Here is a 12781-nt window from a genome sequence, read left to right as displayed (position 1 = left end):
GATTTGAATCCAAGCATCCAATAAAAAGAAGGATCTTAAAGAAACTGATAATATTCTGATGATTAGCGTTATTTCCACAGTTGTGGTCTTGAAATAAAATGCAGAGTCCTCAGCGCCCGAGTCCGAGACGAGACCGAGACCATCAAAAAATGGTCTCGTGACCATGACCGATCTCAAGTACTACAACACTGCGGTGGACCTTCGCATAGTGATGCTGCTCTTTCGGAAAAAAAAGATGCAGAAATATAGGGAGGAATGGGAAAAAAACAAAAGATGGGTGGAAAAAGTCCACAATAATGAATATAAATCACACTGCAAATGTGCATCTACTTCAACGCAGATTTGAGTCAAATAGTTAAATAACTCATTTCACACACAAAGGGGGGCTAAGAAAAAAATCACCACGCCAGGAGGGGTAAAGACAATCAGGTCAGCTGGCACACACATGGGGTGTCCCGTTTTTTTAGGGAGTTGGCTACCCTAATTACCACCACCCACAGCCTAGGTCATTCAGGGTTAATTTTGGGATCCTGGGCTGAAAAGTTGATGGTTATTAAATCTACAGCTGCAACTCATGGTCTCCTCTCTTGTTGACAGGGCCTCCCTGGTCCAGATGGTCGTGAAGGAATACCTGGGTTGCCTGGTTCTAAGGTAAGGTTGCCGATAATAAACCAAAAATAATCTTTTTCCAGCCAACAGCATGCTGAGGAGGGCTTCACATTTAATATAGAAATTGTCCGAACCACCAAGGACATTCTGTTTGTCCTTCTGTGATGTAAAAATATGGAATAACTTGAAAAAGTCAAAGAGTTTAAGAATTTAAAACAATATAAAAAAAGGTTTTGCTCACAGAGTATGTAGATGAAGACTGTTGGTATATGTTTACATAGTGATATGATAACGTATGATTAAAGGTCATTGTTATGAATTAATGCATTTATGTAACAAGTAATGCATTGCACAAATGAGCTAGAAATAAGTACAAATTTCTTAAATTAAGTGTATTTACTCTTAATTTGAGTAGGTGAATTAGATAGTTTGCCAATGGAATGAGTATTTTTACTCTTAAAATAAGATAATTAGATAATATGCACTTGAAATAAGAGAATTCAACTTTGTTTTCTTATTTTAAGTGTAAATTGTATTGCTCCATTGGCAAAATGTATCTTTTTACCTACTCAATTCAAGAACAAATGCACTGATTTTAAGAAAAAATTACTTATCTAGATTTAGATTTTTTTGCAGTGTGTAAGTACACAGCAAAAATTAGAATCAAAATATGTCATATTTTATTGGATTGAGGAGGTGAGTCAATTTGCCAATGGAACAGACCATTTACAATAAAAAAAAAAAAGCAAATATATAGTTATTTTATTTTACGGGTAAAAAATCTCCTTCCATTGGCAAATCACCCTATTTACCTACTCAAATTAAGGGTAAATGAAATTAATTCAAGGAAATTTTGCTTATTTTTGGATCGTTTTTGTAGGGTAATTGCAAGTGCCTTAAAGAACAGGAAGGACGTGGGACAATATTTCAATCTTATTTGTAAAATATTGTTCTGGTTATGCCTTTTAGAATGAATAAACAAAATAAAATGAAGGTTGCTAATTACATTTCTGCTGCAGGTAATTGTTCGTGGTGCACTGCCACAGCTAAATAAAAGCCGCAACACCATCAAAATGAAAAAAATAACATAGAAATAATGTAAAGCATACATTATTCATATGATATAACATTTAAAAAATTGATAACAGTGGCTAACAGTTATGAAGCAACTGGTGTGAGCTGCTCTGCTCTTCTTAGTGAAGGAAAACTGGAGTTGGGTGTTGCCATCTCAGCGAAGTTGTCACTTTATTTTGAGACTTTTCAAAACAGCAAAAGAGACGAATCTCAAATGCTTTTGGAGAGTTTGATGTGAAAGCAGCAATAGTTTTAACAAATAATAACAAAATCACACAGATGCTGATAATTCTGACCTGATATGTAAAGCAGGATAGAAATATAATGAAAAAACTGTTTATTCTAGTCTCTTTGTTTTCTCTGAAAAACAGTTTAAATCACTTATTCACCGCCTAACACCTGTGCCTCTAATTAATGTCTTTATGGTAAAACCATACGTATGCATTGTGGATTCAGGCAATGTATAAAAAAATCATACATCACTTCATAAATTCAGGTTAACATACGATGCTTTTCCGTGACCCCCGCTTTAAAGCAAAGCAAATAATTCCTTTGTTTCCTTTTTTTAAATTATCTTCAGGGTCCTCCAGGTAAAAGCGGAGCTCCAGGTGATGCAGGCCCACAGGGACTTCCTGTGAGTGATTGTTTGTTGACTGTTTTCCACCTTTTGCCTTCCTTTTTTCAGACTATAGTCTTAATCATGGTTTTGTTCATGTAGGGTTTACCCGGTTCATATGGCCAGAAAGGACACAGCGGTGCAAAGGTATGATCAAAGCATGCAGATTAATTGTTCTGATAGAAACACTTGATAAGATGTCTGAATGTTGACAGGCTGAAATGAGTAAAATCATCTTTATATCTCTTTATTTAACAGGGAAGCACAGGGGACAGAGGAGTCGTGGGACTGATGGGGTCTCCAGGAAAACAAGTAAGTTTAAGAAAAATCAAACTTGTCTAAAGTGTCATATCGAACCTATGGAAGAGGATTAGGGCCACTGAAAAAAAATAATAAAAGGATAACTGATTTTTAAATATTATTTCAGTTTAATATGGGAAAAAAGTCAAAATTCTGACTTTTTTCTCAGAATTCTGACTTTAATCTCAGAATTTGGATCTTAATGTAGATGGGAACCATGAAGGAAGACATGTGGGAGCATTCAGCTTCACTGACAAAGTGACAGTGACACATTGGTGGGAAATAATGGATTAAGCCGACTTCTTAAGTGCCTGAGGGGTCCCTGGTGACGCTATTTCATTATTGGAAGAGTAGAAGGTGATTAAAACAAGAGAGCTAGTTTAGATTAGATAGATTAAAGTCAGAATTTTGAGAAAAAAAGTCAGAATTCTGTTTTTTTTCTCATATTATACTGAAAGAAAAAAAAATAAAAATAAAAAAATCAGTTAACTTTTTCTTTTTTTTTCAGTGGCCCTAATCCTCTTCAGTACAAACCTTTTTAAACTGTTGAGGTAAAGATTTCAACTGAAACAAATGTAGGAATCTTCTCATTAGAGGTCTTATTATTCTTCCAGGGGGAGCGAGGAGACCAGGGGGAAGTTGGACCGGCTGGGCCCAGAGGAGGAAATGTGAGTCTTATATGTACTTTTACTAAAGTAAAAGTAAAAAGTACAGCTAGTATTAAAATGGCTGAAAATTGGAACAACGAAAGAGTGGCTAGCTATTGTGCGTGAAGTGTATTTAATGGAAAAGATCACATCAAATCACAAAAACATACATATTAAAGAATCTGGTGAAGATGGTGTGCGTATGAAAAGCCTGTAAGGTCAGATTTCATGCAGAAACCACATCCTCCCATCCACCCACCATCCTTCTTCTATGAAATCATTATTTTTATTTTGTGATTTCATGTTCTTCTATTTGTTACAGCTGGCTACTTTAGAAATGTCAAATCAGCAGCAAAAGAAATAAAAAGAAAACACCCGAAAAACTGAATAGCTTTTACAGGAGTCCACCCATCCATTTTCTAGCATGCTTATCCCAAGTGGGGTTGCGAGGGGTGCTGGTGCTCCAGCAGTCAATGGGCGAGAGGCGGGGTACACCCTGGACAGGTCGCCATCGCAGGGCGACACAGAGACAGACAACCATTTACACACACACTCACACCTAACGGGAATATAGAGAAGCCAATTAACCCAACTGTCATGTTTTTGGACTGTGGGAGGAAGCTGGAGTACCCAGAGAGAACCCACACATGCTCAGGGAGAACATGCAAACTCCATGCAGGAAGACCCCAGGCCGGGAGTCGAACCCAGAACCTTCTTGCTGCAAGGGAGCAGTGCTAACCACTGCATCACTTTAAATGATATAAAATAACTTTAAAACTCTATTCTTAAAAATAACTAAAATGAGCAAAAAACAGATCAAGACCCAAACCCAAACTGGCCCCTAAACGATTCTCACAAAGCAGTGTGGGATATATCTCACACTGCATCTGAAAGTGCCACAATAAAAGAATGAAAAGACAAAAATATGTAACTAACAATTATAACTACATTTATAAGAGGACATATCAGTCATAAAAAGACGACTTTTGAAGGTTTTTAGTGCTTTTGCTCTAACTGACCAATCATCTTTTTTTCCCCCACTTTTTTTATCTGAATTTTTTTCATTTTTTCATTTGTGGCCTATCAGGTTTATTCGATGATGATTATAAAATTAATGTATGTGCATATGGAATTTTAATTAAATGAGATGCTTAACTCTGTTTACTGCAAACAGTCATGCAACTTTGGTAGAAAACTGCTGATGTTTGTGCAAGGATAATCACAGTTATCGGGAGACTACTCTATTCTGTGATTCAATCAGAAAGAGCATTTTGTCATAGGACCTGATCAATTGCCTTGTCAGAAGAACACTGTTCTGTAACCCACCCCATGTGTTATGATCTGCTAATAAAAAGGCTTCAGCTGAGAAAACCCACTAGAGAGCAGATGTGGCTGAACGTGGCTCTCTCCTCCTGCAGGAGCTAAAAATCCATATTCTGTGCAGACTCGGTTTATTTATTATGAACCTACAATTTTGAACATAACATGGCCTCAAGAAAAATCTTTGTGCGCAAGTTTGTAACTGACATTTAACATACTAGAGAGCTCAGGTTAAAGGGAAACAGCGGTTTTTTTTTTACATTGGGCCCTTGATTTTACGTTATTACATCATGTTCTACTCACCCATATGAGTTTTATGTCATTTGGAGCTGTTCTGAAGATATTCTGTTGGGTTATATCCAAATAAAGTCTTCCTATGGGCAACGACTTGAAGGCACAAACTGATCTGTTCACAATTTATTCTTTATGGTATGTCAGCATTCAGAACATGGAGGCCAATCACTGTCCCCACTCATGTTACTCATGCTTGGCATTTGCTTTGCTCATATCAACAACTTTGCACATGTTTTTGAAATGCTGGTTTATTTTTACATTTTAATACGGCAATGGCAATCAAATAGTGTGATGTCATTTAATTGATTTGTAGATGATACTGTGTTGCATAACGCTCTTTCTTATTCCAGGGTGAACGTGGAGAGACAGGACCTAATGGACCTCCTGGGATACCAGGAGCCAGGGTAAGATCTGACGAGTAGGAAAAAAAAAAATTAAATTATCTTTAAACCCATAAATTCCTGAAAGGTAAAAAAAAAAATATATATATATATATGGTGATATTTCTGAAATATTAATCACAATATATTTCCCTGACCATATATGAATGTCTTTGAGGAACTAAGTCATTAAATAATTTTTCACATTTCACCCACTATCAGATCACAATATTTGTTCCCTTTCTGTGCAGAACATTAAATGGATTGAGTCATTTTATTGCAATGTAAACAATTGAGAGATGTATTTACATACATATAGATGAGAGACTTTTTTCTTTTCAAAGAGGGATGAATCTAAGAACAAAACCCAACAGAGCTCCAAAATCCACTAAAATGTCTAAATATTCTGCTGACGGGCAATTTATGCATGAACAAATTAATGATTTTTTTCATTTATTTTTAAGGATACAATGTAATGGGAACACTGGATGGTGTTTAAAGGACTTGTATTTGGTTTTATAAACCAACAGAACACGATTAAGAACAAAAATCCAGTATTTAACTCATCAGCCATGTTAGGTTTCACTGCAAACACTGATCTAGAAATAACAAAAACTTTTCTAAAATAAGTGTCTTTGTTCTTAATTTTAGCAGGTAAATAAGCCAAAGGGATCAGTATATTTCATCCATCAAAAAAAAAAAATAATAATATTATAGAATTGATATAAAATTATATAAGTTTTTCTTTCTTTTTCAAAATATAAAATATTTTTATTTCAGTTGGAACAAACCTGATACAAGACCTGATCTGCAGGATCTTAAGGTTTTTAAATCCTCCTTAAAAACACACTTCCTCTGTGGCAAAGAAATATTTATTTACACTTTTATTTAAATTTTAACTTATTTTATTCTATTTTATATTCATTGTATTTTATTGCATTGTGTTTATGAATCTTAGCTTTTAAGTTTTTACCTTATTTCCTGCAACTGTGATATCTGGTTGTTTTAAATGTGCTTTATAAATAAAGGTTGAACTGAGGTGAGTTGAGTTGTAAGTTGTCTTACTAAACAGCTTAAAACAGGAAAATACTCTTAGTTCAGTAAAAATATTGCCCTAAAAAGAGTTAATTCTGAAAGAAAAACAACAGAATCCTAATATGTTGAGAAAAGATTCAGACAAAATGAAGTAAAAAGTTGCTTTTAAAGCCAGAGGACAAAAATCAGAGAGAATGATCCAACCTCAGAAGCTTCAAACCATCTCCCCTGAGCTCAGGTTGGTTCTGTCAGCAAAGAGAGATCAGAACCACCAACCTTCAGTCAGCAGAACACGTGCATGTTTATCGTTTATCGTCCTGTGTTTATCATTCAACATAAATAAAACTGACCAACTGAGGATTTAAATCTTCCTCAGACACTTTTCTGTAAAGCAGAGCTTTGTATTCTGCTTGCACTGCAAAAACCGATCTTCACAAAGTTTTTTTCTTATTTTAAACATAAATCATCTTATTGGTAAATTGTCTTACTAAGCAGCTCAAAGCAAGGAAAAATCTGCTTATTTTAAGAAAAGTTGACTTACTTATATCTCATTTTTTGCAGTGTGTAGCTAAGTCTGTAATCCACCCCGTGAGCAGGAATGAAAGGCCGTTTGTTGCAGGTGTTTTTTTCTGAAGCTCAGAGGGGATTCAGGAAAGGAACAGAAGCTGAGAGACTCTCAAAGAAATCTCTGTTCTCTAGGAATGCCCACATACCCACCGCCACCCAGAGATGGAGGAGCGGATGGTGGCTCACATGATTTCAAGCTGGAATGTTTTTATATATACTTTTTCTGTGTGTGTTTTGGGGGGGGTGGCATATACTCTGAGGCTTAAAACAGACTCGTTTCTGTGTGTTTGCTGAATGTGCATCAATATTCTCTGTCTCAGCTCATGTTTATACGTGTGGATGTGTTTCACAGGGAAGCAAAGGGGACCCAGGCTTTCCAGGGCTTCCTGGCCCGGCTGGTTATCGAGGCCAAAAGGGGGACCGGGTAAGAACCTCACGTTAATCCCAGATCAGATCAGAACTACTGAGATAATCCGTCTTCTATCCATAAAGTCAAACCCAGATCTGCTGAGGAAAAGTCAACAAAGCAGAAATATTAAAATTAGCACCAATTTCTCACTATATGGAAGCACTGGTGAAATTTGTGGCATTGCACCACAATGCTAGTAACTCTGGACTTAATTTGCACGCCTACTGCAGCGACATGTCCTGGAGTTTTTTTTGTTTTACTTCTCATCTGTTCATTTATGCTTAATCCTACACTGCAAAAAAATCTAAATCTAGATAAGTCATTTTTTTCTTAAAATAAGTGCGTTTGTTCTTGAATTGAGTAGGTAAAAGAGACATTTTGCCAATGGAACAAGACAATTTACACTTAAAATAAGAAAACAGAGTTGAATTCTCTTATTTCAAGTGCATATTATCTAATGATCTTATTTTAAGAGTAAAAATACTCATTCCATAGGCAAACTATCTCATTTACCTACTCAAATTAAGGGTGAATACACTTAATTTAAGAAATTTTGACTTATTTTTATATCGTTTTTGCAGTGTACACACTAGGGAAAAAAACTAAATCTAGATAAGTCATTTTTTTCTTAAAATGAGTGCATTTGTTCTTGAATTGAGGAGGTAAAAGAGACATTTTGCCAATTGAACAAGACAATTTACATTTAAAATAAGAATTGCATTGTCTTATTTCAAGTGCATTTTATCTAAATATCTTATTTTAAGAGTAAAATTACTCATTCCATTTGCAAATCATCTCATTTACCTACTCAAAATAAGGGTAAATACACTTCTTTAAGATTTTTTTTTTTTTTTTACTTATTTCTAGATCATTTTTCCAGTGCAATTAAAGGAAATTATGCATTTTAAGAAAGAAGATTCTCTCTTAGTGGGATTATTTCCTCTGCCACACTAATCTACGTATCAGTCAGCAAAGGAGCATTTAGCGCCTGATTTCAAAGGCAGAGGAAAACGTTTAGAAACAATCTGATAACAACGGATGTGATGCAAGAACACCTTTAATTTAAAAAAAGCTCTTGCTGAGCCAGTTGCTAAAATTTTATATGAACATCTCTTTCAAGACAGGGAATCAAAAAACATTGCTTTGTAGCAAATATACAATCTTGACTGTTATGGTTACAGAAAAGCACTGTTGTATAGAGGACCTGGCATGCACAAATAGCACTCTAAATAGTTAAATAACCCTAAAGACTATGTGTCCTTATGCTTTTTAGTGGAATGCACCTTTACTGATGGAAGCTGAGCAGGTTAAAAACACCCAGTCTCTTTGCTCTGTTCAAACTGACCCGGATCTGTTTGTCCTTCTGTCCTTCAGGGTTCTGTTGGACTCACTGGCCCTAAAGGAGACCAGGTATTTCTTACAAAATGAAATTTAAATTTCCTTTGTAATGATTGTATTTTCTTTTGATTCAAGCAGGTAAGACAATCTGCCAATGGAATAAGAGGATGTATGTTTAAAATAAGGAAAAGTAACTTAGTTATCTTATTTCCAGTGTATAATATATAATTACCTGATTTTGATGATGAAAACAATAATTCTATTGGTAATTATCTTAATAACCTGCTTGAATTGATAACAAACACTTTTTTAAAGATATTTTTGCTTCAGTTTTTGCAGCTTGTTTTATTGGTCCAGTTATCAATCAAACCTCAGCTGGTTATAATAAATTACTTTCTTGTCTTTACTTCAGGGACCTGCAGGCGCTGAAGGAACCCCCGGAGATAAAGGCGAAGTGGTGAGTGACACTAGAGCCTCTGTTAGAGGCCTTTCTAGACTGAAACCCCGACCAGTTAGTCAGGAAGCAAACGAGAAGCTGGTTCCAGATCAAACTACCTCAGAGAGAAACAATCCAAGTTTGCTGAGATCATAACAGAAGGAAGATCTGCTAGTAGATCATAAATTCCTCCACAGCTCATCTGAACATGAAATATTAATGGCTGCTCTTTGTTTTCCTTTCAGGGCGATCAAGGAGAACCAGGAGAGAAAGGATCGGTATGTAAACCAGTGGCTGTTAGAGGGTTGGGAGCCCTTGGAGGGTCGGCAGACATCATAATGTGGTTGCCGAGCTTTATAGACGCCCCAAATATGTCATGAAATAGATAAATGTATCATGAACATTATTTATTTTTAAAATGCATTCAAATATTACATTATTAAACAACTAAAAATACATTTAAATGAAGAATTTGATCATTATAAGTCATTAAAATATATGTATTTAATCTGAAAAAAATTACTTTGCCCTTTATTTATAAAACATATAGAATAAAATAGCCTTTTATCTCCCTGTTAGAGGATGTAGTCAGTCAGCAAAGTCGAAGGTACTGGAAAGGATGAAACGGTCAGAAAATACTGGAAAAGGCTGCAGTTAGTTTCTTACAGTATAATCAGATGGTTTATGCTGCTTTTCTTCATAGTTTAGGACTATTTTAACATTTACTGGACAGAGCAAACAAAGCAGATGTGTTTTTAGACTCGGGAAGATAAAGTCCAGAGCTCATCTGATCACCTACAGGACTCTGATTGTCATGTTTATTGGGGTGGAGTTTAAATCTGTTTCTCCATGCTTTGTGTTAAACTGCAGCAAGGACCACCAGGAGAGACGGGAAACAAAGGAGCTGAGGGGGGCCGTGGGCTGCCAGGCAAAGAGGGCAAGCCGGGTCAGGCAGGACCACGAGGCATGCAGGGAGATACAGGGGTACCGGGCCTACCTGGGCACCAGGGTCCAGCGGTGAGACAACAGCTGTTGGGTTGAATTGTGTAAAACCTTTTTATGTGTATCCAGAGGGTAAAAGGATTGCTGCAAATGTAGAGACTTAGAGAAACATAGACGCTCATCTGAGTGCCGTAAGTCCCAGATTACATTTCTTCTGATTTCAACCAGTTTGTGTCTCTTAAAAGTCGTGAAATACTTTTTTATAACAAACAAATATAACCTTAGTGAATAAAAAAAAGTTTTGATCAAATAAAACCCAGCCTAGGTGTTAGCATTCCCTAAAACATAAAGCTAAAACCCAGGCTCATGATTGGTAGAGACCTGTAGAATAGAGAGATCACAAACCAAGACATGATCAATGATTTAATCTGATCAATATATATATATATATATGATATATATAAACACGTCATGATCGGATAATTTTATTTAGTGTCCATATAAACAGCATAAGCAGAGTGGTGGCAGCTAATGATGAGGGCCATGAAATGACAGTGTGGACTCCAAATACAGCAGCAGAGTCACAACAAAACAAGGCTAAAAAAATACAGAAATTAAGCTTTTAAAACTTTACAATCAAAAATAAGTTTTAAGTAACTTTGCTGTTTTTTTTTTATTTTATTTTTAGTTAATTTATTTTACAGATTTTGAATTTTCCCATCCAGGAAGCTTTGCTTTGTTTGGGCTTAGAAAAGTTGAGGAAGAGTGGAAAAGCACTGGTTTGTTTACAAAACAGGCAGCTTCTTCTTCTACTACTAAAATGTTTCTGGAAACCAAGACATGATCAATGATATAATCTGATCAAAATGTCGCTTGATATATAAACACGTCATGATCGGATAATTTTATTTAGTGTCCATATAAACAGAGATTTTTATACTTCTGATCAAACACAGATTTACAACGTAGTTTCGATGATTGTCTCATTTTATCCCTTTTTTACTGGAGAAATTAATTCATCTTTAAATTTGATAAAATGTGGAGTTTGAAGCTACATGAGAATGAATTTAAGGATGTATCCTTAAAGGATGACAGCATGATGGATTAAACCGGGACAGGTAGAAGAAGAAGGAGCCATGGAGGTTGATCTATTAGACACTAAGAGAAAAATTATTTAAAGCAGAACCTGAGATACCACAGGATTTAACCTGTTAATAACAGGTGGCCTAGTCAAAGTATTAACTTAAACCTACATGAACTTGGTGTTTAAACCCCTCTAACATGATAAAGAAACAAGTGAGCTACCATTCCTGATTCCCAGGGCTCCACTGCCAGTCCTTCTGTTTACCAGTCGTTCTCTCCTCCCATGATGCCGAGCTGTCTGACATCATCATTAGTATATCTGGATACACGAGTTCTATAAATCTGCTGCTGCTCTAATTTCCTCAGCAGTCTTTTTTGTTGTTACTCCCATGATTTTTACTCTTGAACCATGTTTGTTGTTCAGGGCAAAGCTCCGACGGACAGACACATCAAACAGGTCTGCATGAGAGTCATGCAAGGTAAGAGTTTATCATGTTCAGGCTTCAAGCCACTGACTGCTTCCTATCGAGATGTTTTCTGCATTCTGATGTCATTTCTATGATGTAATGAAGTGACTTCATATAATCGATGCTTTGGTGTCACAGAGCAGCTGGCCCAGTTGGCAGCCAGCCTGAGCAGACCAGAATCCGGCGTGGCCGGGCTCCCCGGCCCTCCTGGCCCACCTGGACCTCCAGGCTCTCCCGGAGAGAATGGATTTCCAGGCCACACCGGGTCAAGAGGTCTCCCTGGTTTGAAGGGTCCACCTGGGTTAATCGGACTCAAAGGACCGAAAGGTGCGAAACTCCTTTTATGAATCTCCCTCTTTTAGTCAAGAATCTAAATTCACCAACAAGAGTGAGAGCTTCAGTAACAGAGGAGGTTTCTCATGATGCACACAAACCTGTCTCTGATTATCAGCAACAAAAAAGGTGGAGAGATAAGCAGAGTGGTGGCAGCTAATGATGAGGGCCATGAAATGACAATTTGCTGCAGAGTCACAACAAAACAAGGCTACAGAGTTTAAACAATGTGTAGCAAAGAACCAATCAGAGGCTGCGTCTCCAGAAACAAACCTGAACGAGCCTTTTATCAGGGGGGATTATGACCAATAAAGCTGAATTCAACAAATGTTTACTCCTCTCCTCTCTGGCGGTGCCATTGATGCATGAATTGGTTCATTACTGCCCTCTAGAGTTCGCTGAAATACCCAACCAAAGAAACCATTGAGAGGAATCCTCCTATACTTACAAAATGAGATTTTTCCTCCTTCACTCTTGAAATCAGTTACTTTACAGAGGATGTTAACATTGTTTTTTTAAGAGGACCATCTGGTAGCTTCACTGATGTTATTTATGTTCTTCCTGTAGGTGACCAAGGGGACAGAGGGGACAGGGGGCCCACAGTGAGGGGACCCAAAGGGGAACCTGGCGTTCCTGGTCTACCAGGTAAATAAAAAGCATAACTTTGTGACATGAGTGGATTTAATTCAAGTTTGATTCAATGAACATTAATCTTTTTTTTTTAATGTTTAATATAGTATGTTTGGCTGAGATATCCGTTATTTTGTTATTCCAGGGTCTGGGTAAATTCACAATGATTGTTTTACATTTTTTCGCCTGTTAGCTAGACATGATTTTTATTTCATCCTACTGGGACTTCAGTATGGAGAGCCATTTCAGCCAAAATTAAATAAATAAATGGGTGAAATAAATAAAAAATGAGTAAAATAAA

At 36.5% G+C, this 12781-nt stretch overlaps 1 protein-coding gene across 1 annotated transcript in view; it reads left to right on the top strand.

Moving 5' to 3' along the window:
- Positions 1-12524, top strand: part of LOC107098689 (collagen alpha-1(IX) chain-like) — a 34134-nt gene extending 21610 nt beyond the window's left edge. The window contains exons 18-31 of the mRNA XM_015396478.1: positions 598-651; positions 2264-2317; positions 2402-2446; positions 2558-2611; positions 3214-3267; positions 5211-5264; positions 7195-7266; positions 8626-8661; positions 9002-9046; positions 9271-9303; positions 9896-10042; positions 11475-11529; positions 11656-11844; positions 12418-12524. Coding sequence (XP_015251964.1) covers positions 598-651; positions 2264-2317; positions 2402-2446; positions 2558-2611; positions 3214-3267; positions 5211-5264; positions 7195-7266; positions 8626-8661; positions 9002-9046; positions 9271-9303; positions 9896-10042; positions 11475-11529; positions 11656-11844; positions 12418-12503 — 978 coding nt within the window. The 3' untranslated portion in view covers positions 12504-12524. The remainder of the gene's footprint in view (positions 1-597; positions 652-2263; positions 2318-2401; positions 2447-2557; positions 2612-3213; positions 3268-5210; positions 5265-7194; positions 7267-8625; positions 8662-9001; positions 9047-9270; positions 9304-9895; positions 10043-11474; positions 11530-11655; positions 11845-12417) is intronic.
- The last annotated feature ends 257 nt before the right edge of the window (positions 12525-12781 follow it).

This window comes from Cyprinodon variegatus, unplaced genomic scaffold, assembly GCF_000732505.1.
Source record: "Cyprinodon variegatus isolate N-32 unplaced genomic scaffold, C_variegatus-1.0 Scaffold800, whole genome shotgun sequence".
In the NCBI taxonomy this organism is placed as follows: domain Eukaryota; kingdom Metazoa; phylum Chordata; class Actinopteri; order Cyprinodontiformes; family Cyprinodontidae; genus Cyprinodon; species Cyprinodon variegatus.
Note: the sequence above shows the minus strand (reverse complement) of the source record. Positions and strands in the feature narration are given on the sequence as shown.